Source organism: Erpetoichthys calabaricus, chromosome 1 (assembly GCF_900747795.2).
Source record: "Erpetoichthys calabaricus chromosome 1, fErpCal1.3, whole genome shotgun sequence".
NCBI classification, from domain to species: Eukaryota; Metazoa; Chordata; class Cladistia; order Polypteriformes; family Polypteridae; genus Erpetoichthys; species Erpetoichthys calabaricus.
In genome coordinates, this window is record NC_041394.2 from 200,295,414 (window position 1) to 200,316,550 (window position 21,137).

At 38.9% G+C, this 21,137-nt stretch overlaps 1 protein-coding gene across 2 annotated transcripts in view; it reads left to right on the forward strand.

Moving 5' to 3' along the window:
• The window catches only part of LOC114658728 (A disintegrin and metalloproteinase with thrombospondin motifs 20-like), a 403,005-nt gene that overhangs the window by 302 nt on the left and 381,566 nt on the right, over window positions 1-21,137 (forward strand). For both annotated transcript variants that reach the window (XM_028810774.2, XM_051919511.1), the window contains exons 1-2: window positions 1-154; window positions 526-887. The exon at window positions 1-154 is cut by the window's left edge and continues 302 nt beyond it. In XM_028810774.2, the coding sequence (XP_028666607.2) occupies window positions 64-154; window positions 526-887 (453 nt within the window). In that variant the 5' untranslated portion in view covers window positions 1-63. The remainder of the gene's footprint in view (window positions 155-525; window positions 888-21,137) is intronic.

The window sequence follows — 21,137 nt, forward strand, 5'->3', positions numbered from 1 at the left end:
CCAAAATCCCGTAGGTCGAACACCCTCGATCCCTGGCTGGGAGGGAGGGGGGTGGGGGGAATCATGCAGCTTGTATCCTGGCAGGCTGTGCTCTTGTGTCATCTCTCATCTCTCGTTCACATTTCTTTGGAATTACGACTGCATCCGAAACAAGGTAAGCCCATTGAATATAAAGGAGATGGAGGGAAAGTTAACAAAAAAACACTCACAGTTTTCTTGAAAGAAATAGACCTGAGTATATAGCAGCAGGTGGTAACTGTTTTCCAGTACTTGGTGTGTACGGTATATGCTCCGTCGTCCCGTGTTTCAGAGCCGTTAGTAAAGTGTAACGAGAAAGATAAGACCGACAAGACCGTTTGAGTGCTGTACGTCTCTTTTGCCGGCTGCGCGTGCTGTCACCTTGTTTGCCTGACACAACTGTCCGTTATTCATTCAGAGCGAACAACTTTTACATGTAATTCATATTAAGTTTAACCACGCTGCTGTGTATTTCTTGATATTTATCTGGTATCTTTTGCTTTACAGCAAACCTTGTAAAACAGGTGTCAGCATACGAAATTATCACACCCATCCGAGTGAATGATTTTGGGGAAACCTTCCCACCCATGCAGCACTTCAAGAGGAGGAAGAGGAGTTTGAGTTCCGATCTTTGGGGAACGAGGACTCATTACAAAATCGACGCATTTGGACAACATTTCCATTTGAACCTGACGGCGGACTCCGGCTTTATCGCACCGTCCTACAGTGTTGTGCATTTGGGAGCGGAATCAAGCAAGAGGTCGGATTTGTATAAGGAAATGTCTGACGACATAAGGCATTGCTTCTTCAAAGGACACGTGAATGATAAGAGAGAATATACAGCCGTTTTCAGCGTCTGCACTGGCCTTGTAAGTATGAACCCGCGCCTGTTGTTTGCTGTCATGATTAATTACTGTTTTGTTTCAGATTGTTAAAAAAAAGTTGTAATATGTTGAACTCCTTGTGGTTGCAATAAGTACACGTGTCTAAGTGTGAACTCGCAGTTTCCATCGCAACCGCGTGCGGTCACACGGATAGATTATTTCTGCGTATCTGTATTTGCTCGCTAATTAAATCTGGAAGCGTGTCAAACAGATCTAACGGAGTTTCTGCAACATATAGAAACTGTCTTCAATTTAAGGCCAGACATAGCTACTGTATTTTCCAAAGTATGCCTGTGAACATTAACGCCAGGTTATAGTATCAAACCACGTTTAGCGTGAATGTGTAACTCGATCTGCCTTAAGTTTTTGTAGCGTCTTTAACGGTGAGCACTTAATGCCTGTTAAATGAACAATACAATTTTTATTAAGAAGAAGTGCGTAGCGTTTATCTGTTTCCTCGTGTCTTCAGAGAAACGATTTGGAAACCCGGCTGGTACCAAGCTTTGAAGCTTTGGAGTTCTCTTGTATACTTCAGTTTACTCTTAACTCCCAAACGATGTGCTGGTTAATTTAATTATATGATCTACTGGTCCATTGTGGTTATATTTACCAGGTTGAATATCTGTGGTGACTGATGCTGTTCAAGCGGTCCAGAAACCGGATGGATAGTTAGGGATTCCTAGCCACAGAGGGGCCAGTCACGTCAGATATTTTATATGTTCAATTTCATAAAAAGCGCTATTACATGGAAGAGATAAAAAAAACAATATGGAAGTTTGTATCTATATTTGCTTAATATGTTTCAGTTTTCACAACTTCTTCTCTATACTTCTCTTGAATACTTAAAGGGTCACTTTAAATTGAAGCTTCCATTGCTGTGATATGCCAGTCTGTGCACTGCACAATCACCTGGATGATGTTAAGCAAGCTGGGGCATGGCATACAAATGTCACTGTTCAAAATTGCCTACCATCTTTACTTCAAATAACTATTTTGATTTTTTTCCCCTTTGTTTTATACTACCCCCAAATGTGGGATGCAGTCTTTACCTGGCAACCTTGAAATCCATCCATCCATTGCACTCTTCCACTTTTTTGTCCACATATTGTCACTATGATGCTGTGAAACTCAGTGACAAAGGGTGCAGAGCATCAGTCACTCATGACTGAGATGACAGTTCATCCAAAGAAAACAGGAACCATGCGCCCATCCATCAATTTTATAAATAGAAGGTCCCAAGTAGCCAGTTCCCTTACTGGCAATATTGGAAGGAGCCTGGGGGGTACCCACACACTCACTGCTGTACTCACACATTTAAGGCTCCATAAGATAACATACACATGCAAGAAAGAATTTCTTTATGCTCTGTACATGTCACTATACTACAACAACAACAGCAACATTTATTTATATAGCACATTTTCATACAAACAGTGTGCTCAAAGTGCTTTACAAGATAAAATAAAAAGGAAGTTAATATAAGACATACACGAACAAGATTAGGCAATAATATTATACAGTATGTAACAAAGAAAAAGGTAAAGTTGGATGGCCAGGAGGACAGAAAAAAACAAAAACCAAAAGAAAAAAACCCAAACAAAATCTGCAAAGGGTCCAAGGCCAAAATACTGCCCATTCCCCACTGGGCATTTTACTTAACATAGATATTCTAAATCAGACCTCATGGTTTACAGGCTTCACATGGAACTACTGCTACTGCTACTATTCTTGCTACTAACATAACATGTAATAACATAGCATTTTCAAAGCTACTTAATCCAATCCAGGGTAGTGGTGGGCTTTGTACCTGTGATGACAGCACTGGGTGGAAAGCAAGGACCAACCCTGGATAGGAGTCCAGTTTATCATGGGGCATATTCAAAAACATGCTTTCTCCCACACTCATGCTTGGCCAATGAGCCATTTTTGAATAACTGATTTGCCTAAAATGACTTAAGCTACATGATTCTGAATACCTCAAAAAAGTGTGAAGTGTAAAAAATGCTTCAGTGAAGATGATTAAAAATTTTAAAACTCATAAATGAGTAAAATCCCACCATCCATCTTCTGAATCTGAAGTTGAAGGGAGCCAGACCCAGTCTTTGCAGTACATGGTGAAAATCAGGAACTCACCGCTAACACAGCGCCACCAGGGTACATGCAAGCAACACAGTCACACATATGTATACTAGAGGAATACAGAATTGCCAGTTTACATTAAATACGCATCTTTACGGTGTGGGAGGAGTCAGAATTCTATCAATTCATTTTTTGCACTTGATTACATTAATTCAGAGTCATAGGGAACTCGAAACAATCCCAGGAGCATTGGGTGCATGGTGTTTGAACGCTTTCTCAAAATGGATATGCTTACTTAAAATGGACAAGTTTAGAAATGACAATTAACCTCACCTGCACCTACTTTGGGATGTGAGAGGAAATCGGAATACCTGCAGAAAAACACATACAGATGTAAGGACAAAATTCAGATTCCACAGACAGAGCAATAAAGTCAGGATTTGAACCCAGTTCTGTGGAGTTATGCAAACCTCCACTTAACACCACAACACCATGACCCTGTGCTATATATAAAATTGTTTGGGTTCAAAATATAAATGCATTACTTTAACAGCAACTATCTAACATTAAGCTTAAGGGCGATTACTAAAACATTTTGCTTTGACCAGTATTTTAGCTCCATATGCACCAACCAGTTCATTATCTATATTAATTTTTATGCATAGCATAATTTCTTTGCTCTTTACCTCAGACCTTCTGAAAACCCACTTAATACAGTTGAGGGTTGTGGGAGCCTTTCCCAGCACTACTAGGCATGAGGCAGACCAGAACACTGGAAATTGCAGGGCCCATCAACACACTCTCCCACAATTTAGAATCACCAGTTAAGTTAACCAGAACATCTTTAGAAATGTAAGGAGCAAACCAAATTATCCCAAAGAAAACCTGCAAAGATTCAAGGAAAATCTGCAAACTACCCAGACAACCAGGCCATGATTCAACTGAATCTATTAGGCAGCAGAGCATATCATTACGCCACCATGCCTCCCTTTGCTTAGAATATATTACTGAAGTTAGCTTCGTTAATTTATTATTAGAGTTCCTGCTTTAGAGAGGCATATTGTAAATGCCTAAGGGGAACGTACATGGTGCCTATTTATACAAATACTACTGAGAGGGTAATAAGTAGTAACTGCTAACCTACAGTTTTTCTTACCACCTCCTTTGCTCTGTCAACAAACATTCATGTGTAATCAGTAACTTACCAAAAGCAAGAATGTGAGTGAGTGTGTATGTGCGTACGTGTGTGACTTTCTCACACCCGCTGTAGCTAATAAATATGTGGAATAATTACTTTAATAGAGCCTTGCAAGCAGATGTGTAATTATAAAACAGTCGGTTTGACGAACCTTACTTTTGTAAGACATGGAAAGAAGATGGAAGTTGAGAGAAAAAAAAAATTATCACATGCAGGCTTGCCCAGTATTTGCCTTAACCCATTTGGTTTGATGGTGCAGGAGTGGTTGGCGGTGGGGGTGGGGAGGGGATCACTCTCCTGCTATTTTTTGTATGGGAACATCCTCTTCTTTCCCAAGACTAAAATATCCTTCCTTCTCTGGAGAAGGCATAAACCACGAATGCAATCTGTGTTTTTTTTTTGTTATGTTAAAACTATCTACAATTAGTTTTGGCAGCACATTCCATCAGTATATCTGTCTCAGTACAGAAGTATTTTTGAAAGTTTTATTTTGATCCTGCTGTTCTTTAGCTTTACCCATTAATTCTCGCAGTGACTCTCCCACCTGGAAAAGAATGAAATAGTTTACATTATGTTTAATATACTTTGAGATAATTAAAACGCCTCTCTCTCTCTCTGTCTCCCTCTGCCTCACACTTGGAACAGTGTGATAGGCTTAACTATGACAGCAGTGTACTCTTAGGCAGGACTTAGCAGTCTGCTCTTGTTGCATCCAACTGATTTTCCTCTTTTGACAGCCTTCAATTAGACTTTACGTTTATATGGTACCATCAGGTATTTAGAGACCTTATGCTGTTATTGCAGAAGAAAGTTTATATTTGAGAAAAAACACATTGACCATTGTGAATAGACCAAGCAAGTTCCAGGATTCAAATAAATGGATGTTTCATCATAATACCTCACAACTGAAGCACAAAAAACAAAGTTATCTCTTCTCCAATTCACCTCTCCTCTCTCCATTGCACTGCCCTCCTCCAGTTGAGTGTTACTCGTCTTCCTTCCAGCTCCGACTTGAATGGACAGGGTGGCATGGTCCCTTTTATTGAGGACCTGGGAGTACGTCCGATGCCAGGGCTGTTGCCCGTTGGAAGTACTTCCGGGTCACACTGAAGTCCTACATAACAGAGAGTACATCTCCCTGCAGTGCCTTCTTGCGGCACCCACGATTCACAGCAGGGCTGTGCTATTGGACTAGAATTACCTGCATACCCTGCTGGTTCCTGATTGGGCAGAGATATTGAGGGCCACTGCCATCTAAGGTGTCTGGTCGGACACCTGTCCATTTGTCTGGGACTTCCTGCCTGGGTAAGGAAATATCTCTTCTGGCTGGGATGTCCGTCCATTCATTAGGGAAGCCTTGTCTGGGTGCACTATCCTTACCTCTCTCGGCTGGGATGTCTTTCTGTCCACTTGGGGCCATCTGTCTGTCTAAGATACCTTTTCTATTCTTTGTCAGGATGTCCGTCCATCCTGTGTGCCACCTACACCATCCATTTGTCCACCCATTTCCAAATATAGTGATTCCAGCAGTACTGGCACAAGGCCAGAAACAAACCCTGGACTTCATGCTGGTCCAATATAGGGCACACTCACACAAATGTCATTTTCAAGCATATTGGGCTAATTTAATATTACCAGTTTAATCTAACCATCTCATCATCGAGATACAAGAGCAAATCAGAGTATGAGAGGTAAGAACAAAATCCCATGCAGCAAGCTGACTGGAAATCAGACCCCTGTTCCCTCAAGCTGTGATTCTGCCATACCGCCACTTTGTGATAGTAAATTGATGTTGGTGAATAAAAAAATGTAGTGTTTTACACTGATCCCTGTTACAGTCATGTTTGTATTGTAATACTGACTTCAGACTCCCTCCTTGTTCTTTTTTAAAGTAACTAATAGGTTGCTGTAATTTATTTTTCAAAAACAGTTCTCTGGTAACAATATTCTCAAGCTATCTTACACCAATTCATAGTTGTTGGGGCCAGAGCCTATCCTGGCAGCATTGAGTCCAAAACAGGAGCTAAGCCTGGAGTAGGGATCTAGTTTATGTAGGGATTACGAATGCATTCACACTCACTCCGGGCCAATTTAGACTCTCTGACATGTCTGTGTTTGGCAATACGAGAATAAATTGTTTAAATATTTCAAAGTCTTTGAAGACGGTCACAATAGGAATACCTAATTAAGCACCTTCTTTCTCAGTGTCTTTCACAAAGTCTGGCTACATGTGAAATTTAGACAGTTTCATGCTGCAGTTTACCTCCCATATCCCATAGGCATGCATTTTAGAGTTGGCCTGATATGAGCCAGTGCTTTTAAAAATTAAAATTCATGAATTATACTGGTGCCAACATTTTGCCCAATGTACTTTGTATATACGCGCCAGATCGAATGTTATTTACTTATTTACATTTATTTATTCTGTGGCGGGTTGGCACCCTGCCCGGGATTGGTTCCTGCCTTGTGCCCTGTGTTGGCTGGGATTGGCTCCAGCAGACCCCCGTGACCCTGTGTTCGGATTCAGCGGGTTGGATAATGGATGGATGGACATTTATTTATTTACTTACTTCCTACAGCGTAAAGTCACAAGTAGACTGCAGAGCTTCCCATGTACATATACAAAGCACAGCGATGGCAAAAGTGCGACGTGCATTCTTGCTCCAATGTAGAACCGTCATCATGATCTGAGTTCACCTCTGTTATAGCGCCTCCTTATGTGAAAACAACAGTGTCAGATGGGAAGGTAGGAGGGATCATGAACGTGACTAAGAGAATAAAACTGAATTAAAAAAAAAACAAAGCTAACCTTTACAGGTATCATAAATTTACATGAGCTATTACAGACTGAAATCAAATGTATGTTTTTATTCTAAGATAGTAAGAATAACAGCAGCTCACTTCTCAAAGCAGACTCATCTGAGGTCGAACCTCGAAGTTTTGATTACCAGCGAACAGCTGATACCGTTGCACCACCGAAGTGGTCGTATCAAAGGGGTGTAAATGTTGCACCCTAACGCGGGTTCTTTTTCTGCAGTTATAGTCTTGAATAGAAGCACACTTGTTCTGTTATATTTGTACCTTTTGTGAAAGTGTTTTATTTATTTAGACTTCAGGCTTCACACATTATACACTTCATGTCTACATTTTGTCAATTATTACTAAAACATGAAAAATGTTTCTGTTTTAACGATGTGTTTACATAAACATGAAATGCACGTGTTCCAAATAACCATATAGTATTTATAAAAGGTGTCATTTTATTTGACTTCTCACTGTATACAACTCTAAGCAATTGACACGCAGGTAAACAGACTTGAGCTGAGAAAACTGTGCGGCGGTGAGGGGGATGTGATAGTAGGCTGTTCGCTGCTTATCGACACATTTACAGGACAAAAGACGCTGATGGAGAGGTGCGAAGCGATTTAAGGTGGGACGGATCTACGAGTTTTTTTGTAGGCTTTGGTAATTCTAGTGTTATAGAAAGAAATGTAAAGGGGTTTCATGTGTGATCTGTTTTTTCAATTGTATTTTACAATGTCATGTTGCATGATTATTCTGAGAGGACTGCAATACATTCTTATGTCAGATGAGTGATTGAGTCTGATCAAATTAGGCTACATAGAGCTACAACTGCAGAAAAATAATGAAAATAATTTTAAAACTCTGAATTAAGGTGGTTTCATTTTGGGGATGACACAGCAGAACACTGGTTATTGTTATGTCATAGGTCCTGGTGATTCTTAGCTTGTCCTTGTAAAAGATTACATGTTCTCCTTATGCATCTGTTTTCTCTGAACACTGTTTCTCTGATGTCATTGGAAGATGTTTATTTTGGCTTAATTGTCATCTAGAAGTTAGCTCCAAGTGAATGAATATACCATGTAATAGGTTGGATCTTGCCATCTTTAGTGACAAGCTCTGGCAACCAGTAACAGAGAGAAAAAGTGAGTTCAGGAAATGTGTAGATGCTATAATGTAAGGAGGCGGAGGAACACAGTGAATGGTGTTACCTGCTCACAGTGCTTGAATGCAGGTTTCATTCTTGGAGATAAAGAGGAAAAGAGGATATGGAAAATGGATGATAACATAGCATAATAATCTCTAACCTACTTAATCCAGTTCAGGGTGACAGGGACCTCACATACATTAACACTCATACTAGACACCTCTTTGGGGAAGAAAACCAGAGGATATGGAGAAAACCTCATTCATACATGTGGAGAACATGCAAACTGGAGCATGACGGGGACAGACAGTGGTTCAAACCCTATAGCAGCTGTGCTACAATGCAACGCTGTTGAGTGAAAATAAAAAAAAAAACAAAACTGTAGAAAGTCAAGTATGACATCTGTCATACCAGTGATACTTACTTGCATGTCTTAAATAATCAGCATGCAACATGTTGCCACTTGTCACAACCTTACCTTGATAATACAATAGCATATGTGATGTGGCTGTGCTGCAGCCACAACCACAAATAACCAAGGAAAGGTGTTTATTTTAACAAAAAATCACAAGTAAGTTATTATATTAACATTAAATATTCAGGTGGATAATTGGTAAGGAAACTGGCAAGGTGGTACATTGATCAGCACTACTATTACACAACTCCACAATTCTTAGTTCATCGTGGTCCCAGAAGGTGGACTGTGCATGTTCTCCTCATGGTTTATAAGCTGTTTCTTTTAGTATACTGGTTTACACCAACCAAAATGTGAAGGTTAGGTTAATTGGCAACTCTAAATTGACCTGGCATGTGTGTTTTCACTTGACTAGTGTCCCATCCAGGGCTGGTTCATGCCTTGCATTAAGTGCTACTTTGCACGATGTCTAATTGGAGAGAATGTCGCAAATGACGACTACTGTTGCTGATCTGGTCGCCTGGGGATGTCAGATTACACATCAAGAAATTGCAGGGTAAGGCAAATTACATGACATTTTGATGACTTTCCAGAACAGTTTCACATTTCCAGAATATCGCAGACTATCCCCTTTTTCTGACAGCCAGTAGTGTGCTGACTGATAAAGTCGGTACTGTACAAATGCTTTCCAGGTATGACGAGTTCAGCTGTAATCTGTGTCTCTTTTTCTACAGTTGTGACAAATACAACACAAGACATCAGACAATTGGGTCTTTTCTGCTTGTGAACAATGGCGTTCCTTATTCCTTGTAGCTGCATTATATGATTGCTTATTGGTTCACAACTCTTGCACACACAGAGCCTACCCATATGACAAAAAACAAATTCAAACCTTTTTATTTTGTCAAGGCAAGTCACAGACTGGTTAGTATGTCACACTACATGACCATGGAAGCATCATGGGAGCACATTGATCATTGGAGAACAGTGTGACTGACACCAATTCTCTAAGGTTATGTAAATAAGTTCAGCAACTAAAAGTTGCTGGAAAAGTCATTTAATTTGACAGGGCCTTTAGAAGAAGTGGGTATGGAATATGACTGGATATTAAGTAAGAATTTTAAATAATCTTTTCAAGATTATTGTCTGTTGTGTAAAAACATGTTAATGAAAGACATTTGATGACATAATTAAATATTAACTGCATAACACAATTAAAATAATTCAGGAATAAAGTGCACTTAATGTTCTTTTGGAATTTTTTGCTATCAGAGCAGCTGTAAATCTGGCCTGAGAGGCTTACTAAAAATGTATGAATGAATAAGTTGCAGGCATAGAGCAACCTTGATATGACATATATGCTATCACTAATTGCTTGATTGTGAGCAAACCAAAATAGGACTAATCAAAGATTTATGCCTACAGTAGATGTGTAATATACAAGGAAGTATTTTCAGTGTTATCAAAGAGCTATTTTCTAATAACAAACTGTTTCTGTTTGCTGGTTCTTGAAAAAAACAGTTTCTTATTCACTTGGTGAAAAGACCTGAAATTTACTTTAGGGGTGGCTTAGTGAGCACTTTAGATAACGTTGCCATCTCACAATGTTTGGGTCCATTTTGATCGCCTGATTCTGTATGAAGTTTGTATACTCTCCCTGTTTTTATGTAGTTTTTGTCAGGGGACTCTGGTCCTTTCCGCCAGTCCAAAGATGAGCTTTCAGTTTAATTTCTAACTCTGAATTGCAGTGAATGTGAATGTGGGTGTGTGCATGAGCATGTCAGGCACTGAACTGTAGTGCCGTTTAGGCCTTGTTCTGTCCTTTATCATTGCTTCCGGAATAGTGCTATAATACCCCATGGCCAGGAAAAAGTAGATTTGAAAATGGGTGTGTGAATGAATTTAACCTAAATGAATTTCATTGTCCATTTTTTCATATACTTGGGTTTTACTAGGAATAGTGAGGGACAGAGCAGAGACATATCTGGAAGCATTAGCACCTTCATTACTTAACTTCACCTTGATTTTCATTTGGGGTGCCTTTTGTTGAAAGTTTGAATGTTTACTCTGTGCTTTCTTGGATTTCCACTGGAAATCCTGTCTTTCACCTCTGTCCTAAAACATGTTAGTTTGTTGATCAGTGATTCACAACTGCCGCAATAAAGAAGTATTGTTAGGAGATTGGTGTTTTGGACTGGAATGCTGCCATTCTTATAGCTGGGATGGTCTCCAGTTCACTGCTACCTTGTACTTGACAAATACTGTATGTTTCAAAATCAAGCTTTACCACTCCTCTAGTTTAAGAAGTTTGCTAAGTGTTAGGCAGTGTCTTTGTTGCTTATTTACCATAATGATGCAATGTAGCCTCACCAAAATTAAAACCTGTATATGACAAGAAAAACACATGGATCTTTAAACAAACTGGCATCAGTTAGTGCATTTTGTTGGTGCAGTGATTAGTGCTGCTGCCTCACAGATTCAGCATTTTTTTTAATTCTCCAGGTGTTTCCAAGGGTTTTCCTTTGTGTTAGATTAACTGGAAACTGTAACCGCCACCTTTGTGATTGCGTTATTTGATGGACTGGCACTCTGTCAAGGGCTGTTTTATCCCTTGCTCGTAGTATTAATGGGATAGGTTCATCTCCCTCCCAAAATCTTAGAGTAGATTAAATGGGCTAGAGAATATTATATTATTTACTGTATATGGTGCGTTTAGGTTGTAAAGGTATTAATGAGATTTGGTACCATCTGTAGTGTAGCATTCAGTCTGTTGAATTAGTTCTATAAGATGAAGCAATGAGTCTGTGCTGCAGTTGTTAGCACTTCAAAATAATTGAATTTGACAGCATTAACTATAGATTGAATCATAGTTTTGTGCCTTTCAATAATATAGTAATATTGTGCCTTTCCTGATCTATCTATCTATCTATCTATCTATCTATCTATCTATCTATCTATCTATCTATCTATCTATCTATCTATCTATCTATCTATCTATCTATCTATCTATCTATCTATCTATCTATCTATGTTGTTAGACACTCCTTATCTATTTATCTTCCACATTTTTAGATGCATTTAAAATAATAATTTTGTCTCCTTCTCCATTTAAATAATTTAAAATTTGTAGACCTTTTAATTTTCATAAAAAAATTGAGCAAATGCACTTAAAGTGAATAGAGTTAACTAGAAATTTTCTTCGACTTCTCACTACATAACTCCCACCTCCACCTGACCTAAGACAAATAAACTGTTTATCCAGAGATAAAAAGCTCCACCCTGCAGAGCTACACAAACAAAGAGTGACTGGTGAACAGGTGTGGTCCAAGTTTAGATAATCTCTTATCCATTAAGAACAAAAGCACTCCTCTCATCTTCTCCTGCTCTAGTCTTCCTTCCTCCCCTAAAGCTTTGTCATTGCTACTTTTTGTCAGAGTATACTTGTGAATTGTTGTCAATGTTTGCTTATAAATCCTCAAGAAGAGTGAAAAGCAGATGTCCTTTTTGGGTCAGGTCAGGGGATAATAGTTTGGCCTAGGATTCCATGATTAGGGAGCTGTAGTAATTACCAAAGTTGACTTAAATGAGCCACAGACACCAAGACTGGAAAGAAATATGAGAAATGTGTTACACTGTGATGCCTAACTTTTTCAGTAAATATCAGAGGTAAATTTTAGTGTAGCAGACATTTTCAGTATTTTGACAAACGTTATATACCTTGATCAAGCAATTGAATAAAATAGAAAGATTTTTTGTGTTTTGTTTTCATTTTATGAGAATAAAATAATGCAGATAAATGTTATTGTATATAATGAAATCACATTTTTGAGACATACTGTATGTTATCTGACAAAGTGTGCTATAAAGATAGACAACCAGGACAGCCTCTAAAATCCAAGATTAGTCCTATCGAATTTGCAGGGGTGTACACCCTCTCCAGCACAGTAGTAGTTTGGTGTTAATAAGAGTACATGTGATGCCATGTTGGTAGTTCATAATTGAGGATAGATAGACCAGGGAGAGTGAGTTGACAAGCCAGAATTGGCAAAACAGTGAGAATCAAAGTGTGCAAAAACAGTGCATTTAAGAAATAAAGAAATCTTCTTTAAAAATGTGCCATTACAAACCAATCATTGCCTTTGGATGTAAATAAATAAATAATCCAACAAATAAATTTGTTAAAGTTCCACCAGAAGGTAATCTTCTTGTTACTGTGAATCCACTTTTTGTGTAGCCTGCCGCAGCAATGATCTGTCACTTCAGTTAGTCACCAAAGAGCCAAACTGCCACCTGCATCAGTCACATCAGCTACCCACCATGGCACCTTACCCTTACTTGGATGCCACCACACTTTGGATCTTCTTGTCTCTTCTTGTCGCCGGAACAACCACACCAGCCCCCTTTTCAGTTGCTGCATGTCCTGCCCTTACCAACAATTACCTCCTCAACTGTCCTCTTCCCGAAAGATTGCTCTCTCATTTTCTCTTTTCTTCTTCTTCACCTTTCAACATACTAGTCTCCTTTTTAATTATGTAGAAACCCCAGCTGCTGCTAATTAATTACCCACACCTCTCCTTGGTATTTAATCCGGCATGGGTAATCTTGTGCTCTCACAGGTGCACCTCCTGTGGTTAAGCTATTGGGCCATGCTTAAAACCACTAAAACCATTACATAAACTACATAAAACACCCTGCAGCATGACTTAACTCAAGACAATGGTACATAAAACTGTACATCTCTAAAAACTGTATTCTGCAGAGTGGTTGAGTGTACTGATGAGGTTTTATACTCAGGGTGAGCAGAACATTAGGGTTTACATGACATAGTTTTGTTAGTCATCCCTACCACAGTGGGATGATTTGACAAGTGGCAGTGAATGCAACTCACAGGCATCTTTATGGTGCATGTCCAGAAACTTTGAAATGACAGAAATGTTCCATCTATCTAGTATAATTTCAACAATGCAGGTGATTGTATGTGAGGGACTACACCAGAAGTTTACCCGAGTGTTTGTGGTTACCATCCAATATAGACATTTATTTGTTAATCTGCACCAAAAGTACAGTTAGTTTGGTTAATACTTGCTTATTTAATTTAGTGTTATAATTTAACAAGTACCTCAAATGGCTGGGTGGCAGGTGGCAGCAGCTTTGAATGGAATTGGAATTAGGAGATGTTGCTAAGAAACCATTTCAAGCCAAGTGTCAGAACCAAAACTATTAATTCTTGAGCAAACAGTGCAAGGACATATTTCCAGAATCATAGTGAGGAAATGGTGCATTAAAGTACAACAGCCAAAAATTAAAAAGGAACATGTAAACAGAGCCATATTGTAAATCATAGTCAAAAAGCAGGGCAAAAATACTCATAACCAGGAAATTCAAAAACTCCAAAATGAACGCAAAAGTCTTTCAGGAGAATCTAATGTTTGACAACCAGGAAGTGCACTATGCTAACCTTTATACCTTTTACGCAGTGACATTACATGCTGGACACTTCCAGTTGACCTTACCTAGCAATGGCATAGCAACTGCGAACAAAAAAGCCTTTAAGATGGCACAGCCCATTGAAAAACAGCATGACATTGCAAGAGATCATTATACATTTTCATCATTGTAGTGTATTGAATACAAAAACACTGCATGCTTGTCTGTCCTCTAAAACCCCCCAAAAAAAGTGTCAATAATCTGTTGAGGCCAAGCAGAAAATATAAAAAGTCTAAACAAAGGCCCGATAATAATAGCGGTGTGTTTTGGGAATGTAAATCTGTTGGTCTTTCTGCCTTACAAGATGTTACTGTAGATACTATCAGATAGTCCCCTTGAATTTTAACTAAAATACCATGAAAAATGTGTCACCTGTAGAGAGTCCAAATGCGAACATTTAAAACAACATTAATGTAATGAGTAACTTAACACAATACTTATTTTATTGATTTAAAAATACCTGTGTTTCTTAAAAAAAACAGATGTTCACTACAGTGTTACTATGGAAGCTTATAAAAAAATACTGCGTTATTTCACAGAAGTATTATCTTTTTAAGATGTTCCATGCTACTCTCTGTGTAGCATCATGCACACTTGTGTGCTCCGGCTATTTGGTGACAGCTAGTGAGGAAGATGTAAAGCACTTGCATAGCTTGCAATCAAGTAAAGAAAATGAATAAAAGTGATAGGTATATATTTAATCTTGTATGTGCTGAGGGATAAATTAAATCCACACAGTTTAGGGTCACAGTGATTATTGCAGTAGTACTGAGTTTAAATCACGAAGCAAATGTTGTACTCAGGTCCTTTGGTCACAATCGCACATCCAAGCAGAAAAGAGTATGCTACGTGCCATTCAGTAACAGGAACTTGAAATAAAGTATCAGATTAGTTTTAATCCAACTATTTTAAAAAAGTGTGACCTGGTACACACTGTGTTCATACTGCGGATCTTTGATGGCTCACTTTTTGCGATAGAAAAAGGAGATGAATGTCATTTACTTCACCATACATGAAGGACTAAAAGTATTCGTAAAAAATACAAGAATTTGTGTGTTTCTAGACAGTTTCATGAAGATAATGTACTTATATTGACTTAGGATTCAATAAGAAATGCTAACCAGTGCAATGTGCAGTTTTTCATACAAAAGAAGAAAAAATAACGCAAAAGTAATGCACTGTTTTTAACACATTTCATTTTTATATTAAGTAACTATATAAAATATTTAGTTACTTTTTTTGTAAGTAATGAGTAATGTAACTAAGATACTTTTATAATTAATGCTCCACAACTCTTTTGGCACAGGACAGGCTTTAATACTGTAATGACTTGACTGTGACCACCATGCATATGGAGGCACCGTGATCACAGTTCTGTTACTGAAACAACCTAAGTGTTTATTTCTGCAGCCTTATGTAAAGTATTCATGTGGTGTTCCAGGTTAGCTCCAAAGTCGTCTAGCAAGCATCATTTACAAATTGAGCCCCTAGAATTTTCTCATTGGTTATAAAGCTTTTTGATTTGTGTAAACTTTCCTTTGCCTGAAATAGTTTTTAATATTTTCTTCAATTCCTGTAATTTATAGGAATACTTTACCCAGTAATGACGTTTTTTTAAATGTTACCTAGTTTGTAGTGGTGGCTGAGAAACATTTCTAATCACATGTTTTTATGCAGAAAGAGGGAAAACAGTTTAAGTTATTTGCAGTGTGCTGTCAGCTAGGGATGATCTCACGCTGATCTGGTCTTAGCACATAATTACAGGAACAAGACTAAGTGTCGAGTTTAGCAATGTCGCAGTATGCTTCTCAGCTGTAAACTAGCAGCAGACCAAAACTATGGCTAAGTGTGGTTACAGTGTGCTTCTTGGAGTTGGAGAAGGGGAAAAAGTTGTGCACTAGGGTTTTTCCGATCAGGTTTGTTAAGGCCGATACAGATCACTGATTTCGTTTTACTTGATTGGCTGATACTGATACCAATTCTGATTTTTTTTTCTTTATCCCTTGTAAGAAGAGTGCTATATAGTGCCCGACCCGACACAGATTCACACGGAGTGCATGTGTAAAATAAAATAAACAGTTTTTCCTGTTTTCTGTTTACGCCTTCCTCGTACCCACAACACAGTCCCAAATACAGCAAACAAAGTAAGTCATGCACTCTTCTTCTCTTTTGGCACCAGCACTCCTCCTCAGCAAGTTTGTCCTCCTCCCACCCAACTCTGGCTGCTGAGTGGTGGTCGCTGGCTCCTTTTATAGTTTACCCGGAAGTGCTCCAGGTGCTTGATCACCGAGTTCCAGATGCACTTCCGGGTGTGATGAATAGGCTGCCCACACGGGCTCAGGAGTCCCAAATACAGCACTCCCTGGCGGTGCCTGTGGGACCCAACAGGGCTGCAGCCAACTCCAATTCCCATGGAGCCCTCTGGGAAACTGCTCCAAACCAGGGGGGCGGCCATCTAGCGTCCAGGGGGAGGTATTGCACTGTCCAGAGCTGCTCTTCCTGAATATAGTGTGCAGGGGCGTCCCGACAAGGCATGGACCCCGGCCGCCTGCCACACCCTATAAAAAAACTTTTACACTAATCTTCTGCATAACCAGACAAATGGAAGAGTTATGTGTATTAAATATTTAAGTGTATTTTATAATTACAGTAATCCCTCCTCCATCGCGGGGGTTGCGTTCCAGAGCCACCCGCGAAATAAGAAAATCCGCGAAATAGAAACCATATGTTTATATGGTTATTTTTATATTGTCATGCTTGGGTCACAGATTTGCGCAGAAACACAGGAGGTTGTAGAGAGACAGGAATGTTATTCAAACACTGCAAACAAACATTTGTCTCTTTTTCAAAAGTTTAAACTGTGCTCCATGACAAGACAGAGATGACAGTTCTGTCTCACAATTAAAAGAATGTAAACATATCTTCCTCTTCAAAGGAGTGTGCATCAGGAGCAGAGACTGTCATAAAGACAGAGAAAGCAAACAAATCAATAGGGCTGTTAAGCTTTTAAGTATGCGAAGCACCGCCGGTACAAAGCTGTTGAAGGTGGCAGCTCACACCCCCTCCGTCAGGAGCAGGGAGAGAGAGAGAGAGAGATAGAGAGAGACAGAGAAAAACAAACATGCAAAAATCAATACGTGCCCTTCGAGCTTTTAAGTATGCGAAGCACCGTGCAGCATGTCGTTTCAGGAAGCAGCTGCACAAAAGGTAGCAACGTGAAGATAATCTTTCAGCATTTTTAGACGAGCGTCCGTATCGTCTAGGTGTGCGAACAGCCCCCCTGCTCAATCCCCATACGTCAGGATCAGAGAAAGTCAGCGCAAGACAGAGAGAAAAGTAAGCAATCTAGCTTCTCAGCCATCTGCCAATAGCGTCCCTTGTATGAAATTAACTGGGCAAACCAACTGAGGAAGCATGTACCAGAAATTAAAAGACCCATTGTCCGCAGAAATCCGCGAACCAGCAAAAAATCCGCGATATATATTTAAATATGCTTACATATAAAATCTGCGATGGAGTGAAGCCGCGAAAGGCGAAATGCGATATAGCGAGGGATCACTGTAATTCTCATTTTCAACAATACTCTGGCCTCACTACCTTCTTCCTAGTGAGTCTTCACACAATTCTAAGTTCAGATGTGTCAATTTGTACCCCACCCTTGCATTACTCATATAGGGTACAAATTTGAGTCATTAGCAGATAGATAGATAGATAGATAGATAGATAGATAGATAGATAGATAGATAGATAGATATAACTTTGTCTCATGGGGTTGCCAAACCTTTTCATGCCAAGGCCCCCCTGAGACTCTTAACTTAAGTTGAGGACCCCCTGCATGTCACCATCCAAAAAATGACATATCCCACATGTCTGTAATAAACTGTTATACAGACCTACTACCTGCTAAGTGCATGTAACAAAATTGTATAAAACAATGCACTTTTACTATGGAAAAAATAGACTGCTTATAATAAATAAACTAAATTCACCCTAGGTCTAGTGAGACTTTTGAGCTTGGATGTTCTTGCACATTTTGTCCACTCTGGGGGGCAGCTGGCTTAGGGACAATACCAAGTCATTTTCCACACTTGGATATGCCCTCTTTTTGTTTTTTCATTCTTTCACTACAAAAAAAACCTGCCTCACACAGGTGTGTTGCAGCAAATGGTAAGAGGCAATGGATTGCTTTTTCGCTCAACACTAGGTATTCATTTCTGAGATTGTGCCAAAATTCTGAAAGGGCAATTGCAGAGAATTGCATTTTCAAACTTCCATTATTGGCTATTTCAATTAATTCCTCTTGTGACCTCAAATCAAGACAATCCTCTTCAGTTCTGGACTCAAATGGATTTCTAATCCAGATTGTCCAGGTCTGGGAAAAAGTCGCTAAAGTATTCCTTCAGGTGTGTCAGATGTGACAATATTACAGGCAGTGGGTAGGAACATTACAGTATTTTCTTTATTTAACTTTTTATCATAAAGTCCAATTTTTTGTATAAATGTACAAATTAAGAATGCTGTGATAGCGGCCCTGCATGCTGTGATTGAAGGTATTTAAAAGTTGAAATATGTCCATCAAATATGCAAGTTTTAGAACCCATGACTAGTTACCAAAACATCTTACAAACTGGGAGTTCTCAGACAAGAGAAATTCACGCAGCTCTTCGTGGAGATCAAACACTCATTGTAAAACTGCCCCGTGAGACATCCACCGGACTTTAGAATCTAGCAGAAGGCTTTCAAAACTGGTGCCCACGTCACTGCACAATTTGGCAACAGTATGCATTTAAGGGGATGTGCTTTGATATTATTTACAACTTTAACAATGTCTTGAAGCACTTGTTACAATTCCTCCTCCAAACTTTTAGTGACAAGTGCTTCTTTGTGACATCTGAAACTTTGGCCTTTCATTAAGGCAACGACTCCACTCTGCTTGCCTGTCATGACAGCAATGCCATCAGTATAGATGCCCACGGAATAAGATCATTCAATTAAATTTGCCTGCATGAACACATCCAAAATTATTTAAATGTCCTGACCTGTTGTTTTCCCCTGAATTTCATTGCAGAATATAAGCTCCTCAACAAACTTTACTTCTCCAATAAATCTGACATAAAAAATAAGCTGTGAATCTGTTATCTACATTTGTGTTTGTTTTTACATGTTCCGTTAACTGGTCTGTTACATCCTCAGCCATGTCAGATATCAGTCTATATACAGAATTGTTTGACAAAGATACAGTGTCAATTTTATGGGCAGCTTCCTCACCAAACAATTCCCAAAAATATGTCTTTGGTCACAGGTAATATCAACTCTTCTCCAACTGTGCGAGCTTTCTTTGCAGGGGCATGACACCAAAAAAGACTCCTTCAGTGCCCTTTCTGAAACTGTTGCTTACTGTGTGAAAGTGCTCACTTGTTTCACAAACAGTAGTTTTCCTTTGGAAAAAGTCAACATTTTCCCCATCTTCAGGTGGTTGCTTTTGTTCTAGATGTGGTTTCAATTTAGACAGCTTTAGACATTCATTTGACAGAATTTCCTGACAAAGAATGCATCTGAGGTAATCAAGTCTGTCATTTTTCTTAACCAGCACAAATGCTGGTTAAGAATGAAAGTACAGTATGAAGTTTCATACTTTCAATATTTAGATTTTGCTTTAGAATATGACTCATTTGACAAATTTAAAGCTGAACATCAAGATGGGTTTTCTTCTGAATGTTTCCTTTTTAAAAACTGGTCCATGATCACGTATGTTTTAGCATTCAATGCACTATGTCTAGCTTGCTGTGAACTGCATTAATGCCACAATGCAATGTGTGTACATCTATGGTAGCCTCCTAATAGCAACTGAAAAACAAGTTTATTAATAGGCGTAATTGGCAAACGCACTAAGGAAGTGAAGATTATATTATTAAAATACAAGGTGAACTAGAAAAATGCTTTATTATTTACAACTTTTTAAATAGTAAAATTGTATGATTCCCCCCCTCCCATTTTTCCGTGGACCCCCTGAAATATCCCTGTTGAACCCCAGGAGGCTACGGACTCAAGGTTGGGAACCATTGCACCAGGCCACAGTACCATTTGATGATCTCTGATACCATTAGTCTTTTGAGCTGGAATCTCCCTTCTTATCAGTTAAATCGATCACTGTGGTGTCATCAGGAAATCTGACTATGCTGGTTTATTTGGATGTCTGGTCATGGTGGAAAGAGTCCTCAACCTTAGCTCTCCTACGCTAATTATAACTTGTCCATAACGACAGCAATACTATTAGCGTCTTGAGGGAGAGGAATATTTATCAAGTTTAGGAAGCAATCATGGTAACCATTGTGCTTCTTTCTTGACATTTTATATCTGTATGTAAAATAATAGTAATGTAAGTTGACATCTTTCCTAAGTCTAAATACAAGGAATAATTAAATCTGAACATTAACTCAGTAATCTCTATCTAAATAAAAATTCTCTTCTTACACATTACTTTTAGTTAATGTTTCATCACTTGTTCAGCCAGCCATATCTATTCAGTTCATGTTTAGGTGTTGTGCCTTGTGGGTAGGTTTTATTACTATTATTGGGTCAAAGGTATCTTTTACAAAGCCCTTAAAATGTTATTCTTGTTGTGTTTTTTTATTATTATTATTTATTTTAGGTACATATCTTCTAGTAGTATAATATTATAACTTTTGTTCCAGAATGAAATTTTTGAAGAAAATGTTTTTAAAGCACTGCCTTATATAATCTTCATATTTATTTGTACTTCTTCATTTACAAATAAGATCATTGTTGGCATTTGCCTTAAACAGGCATGCTGGGACTGATCAATGCAGCTAGGCCTAGGATGGTGATGTTTGCCTGGTACACCAGTTACAGTTGTAAATCTGTTAACACTTTCAGTTACGGCTAGCCTGGCACAGACACAAGTCCCAGATGCAAACACACGTTTTATTATGCAAAGTATCTTACAAAAAGGCTTTAAAAATAGCACAATACAATTCTTTCTCTCTCCTTCCACTCCTTCTGGCAAACTTTGTCCTCCACATCTAACTCCAACTCGCGTGGATGAGGTCAGGCGGCTTCTTTTATCTTGGACACGGGAGTGCTTCC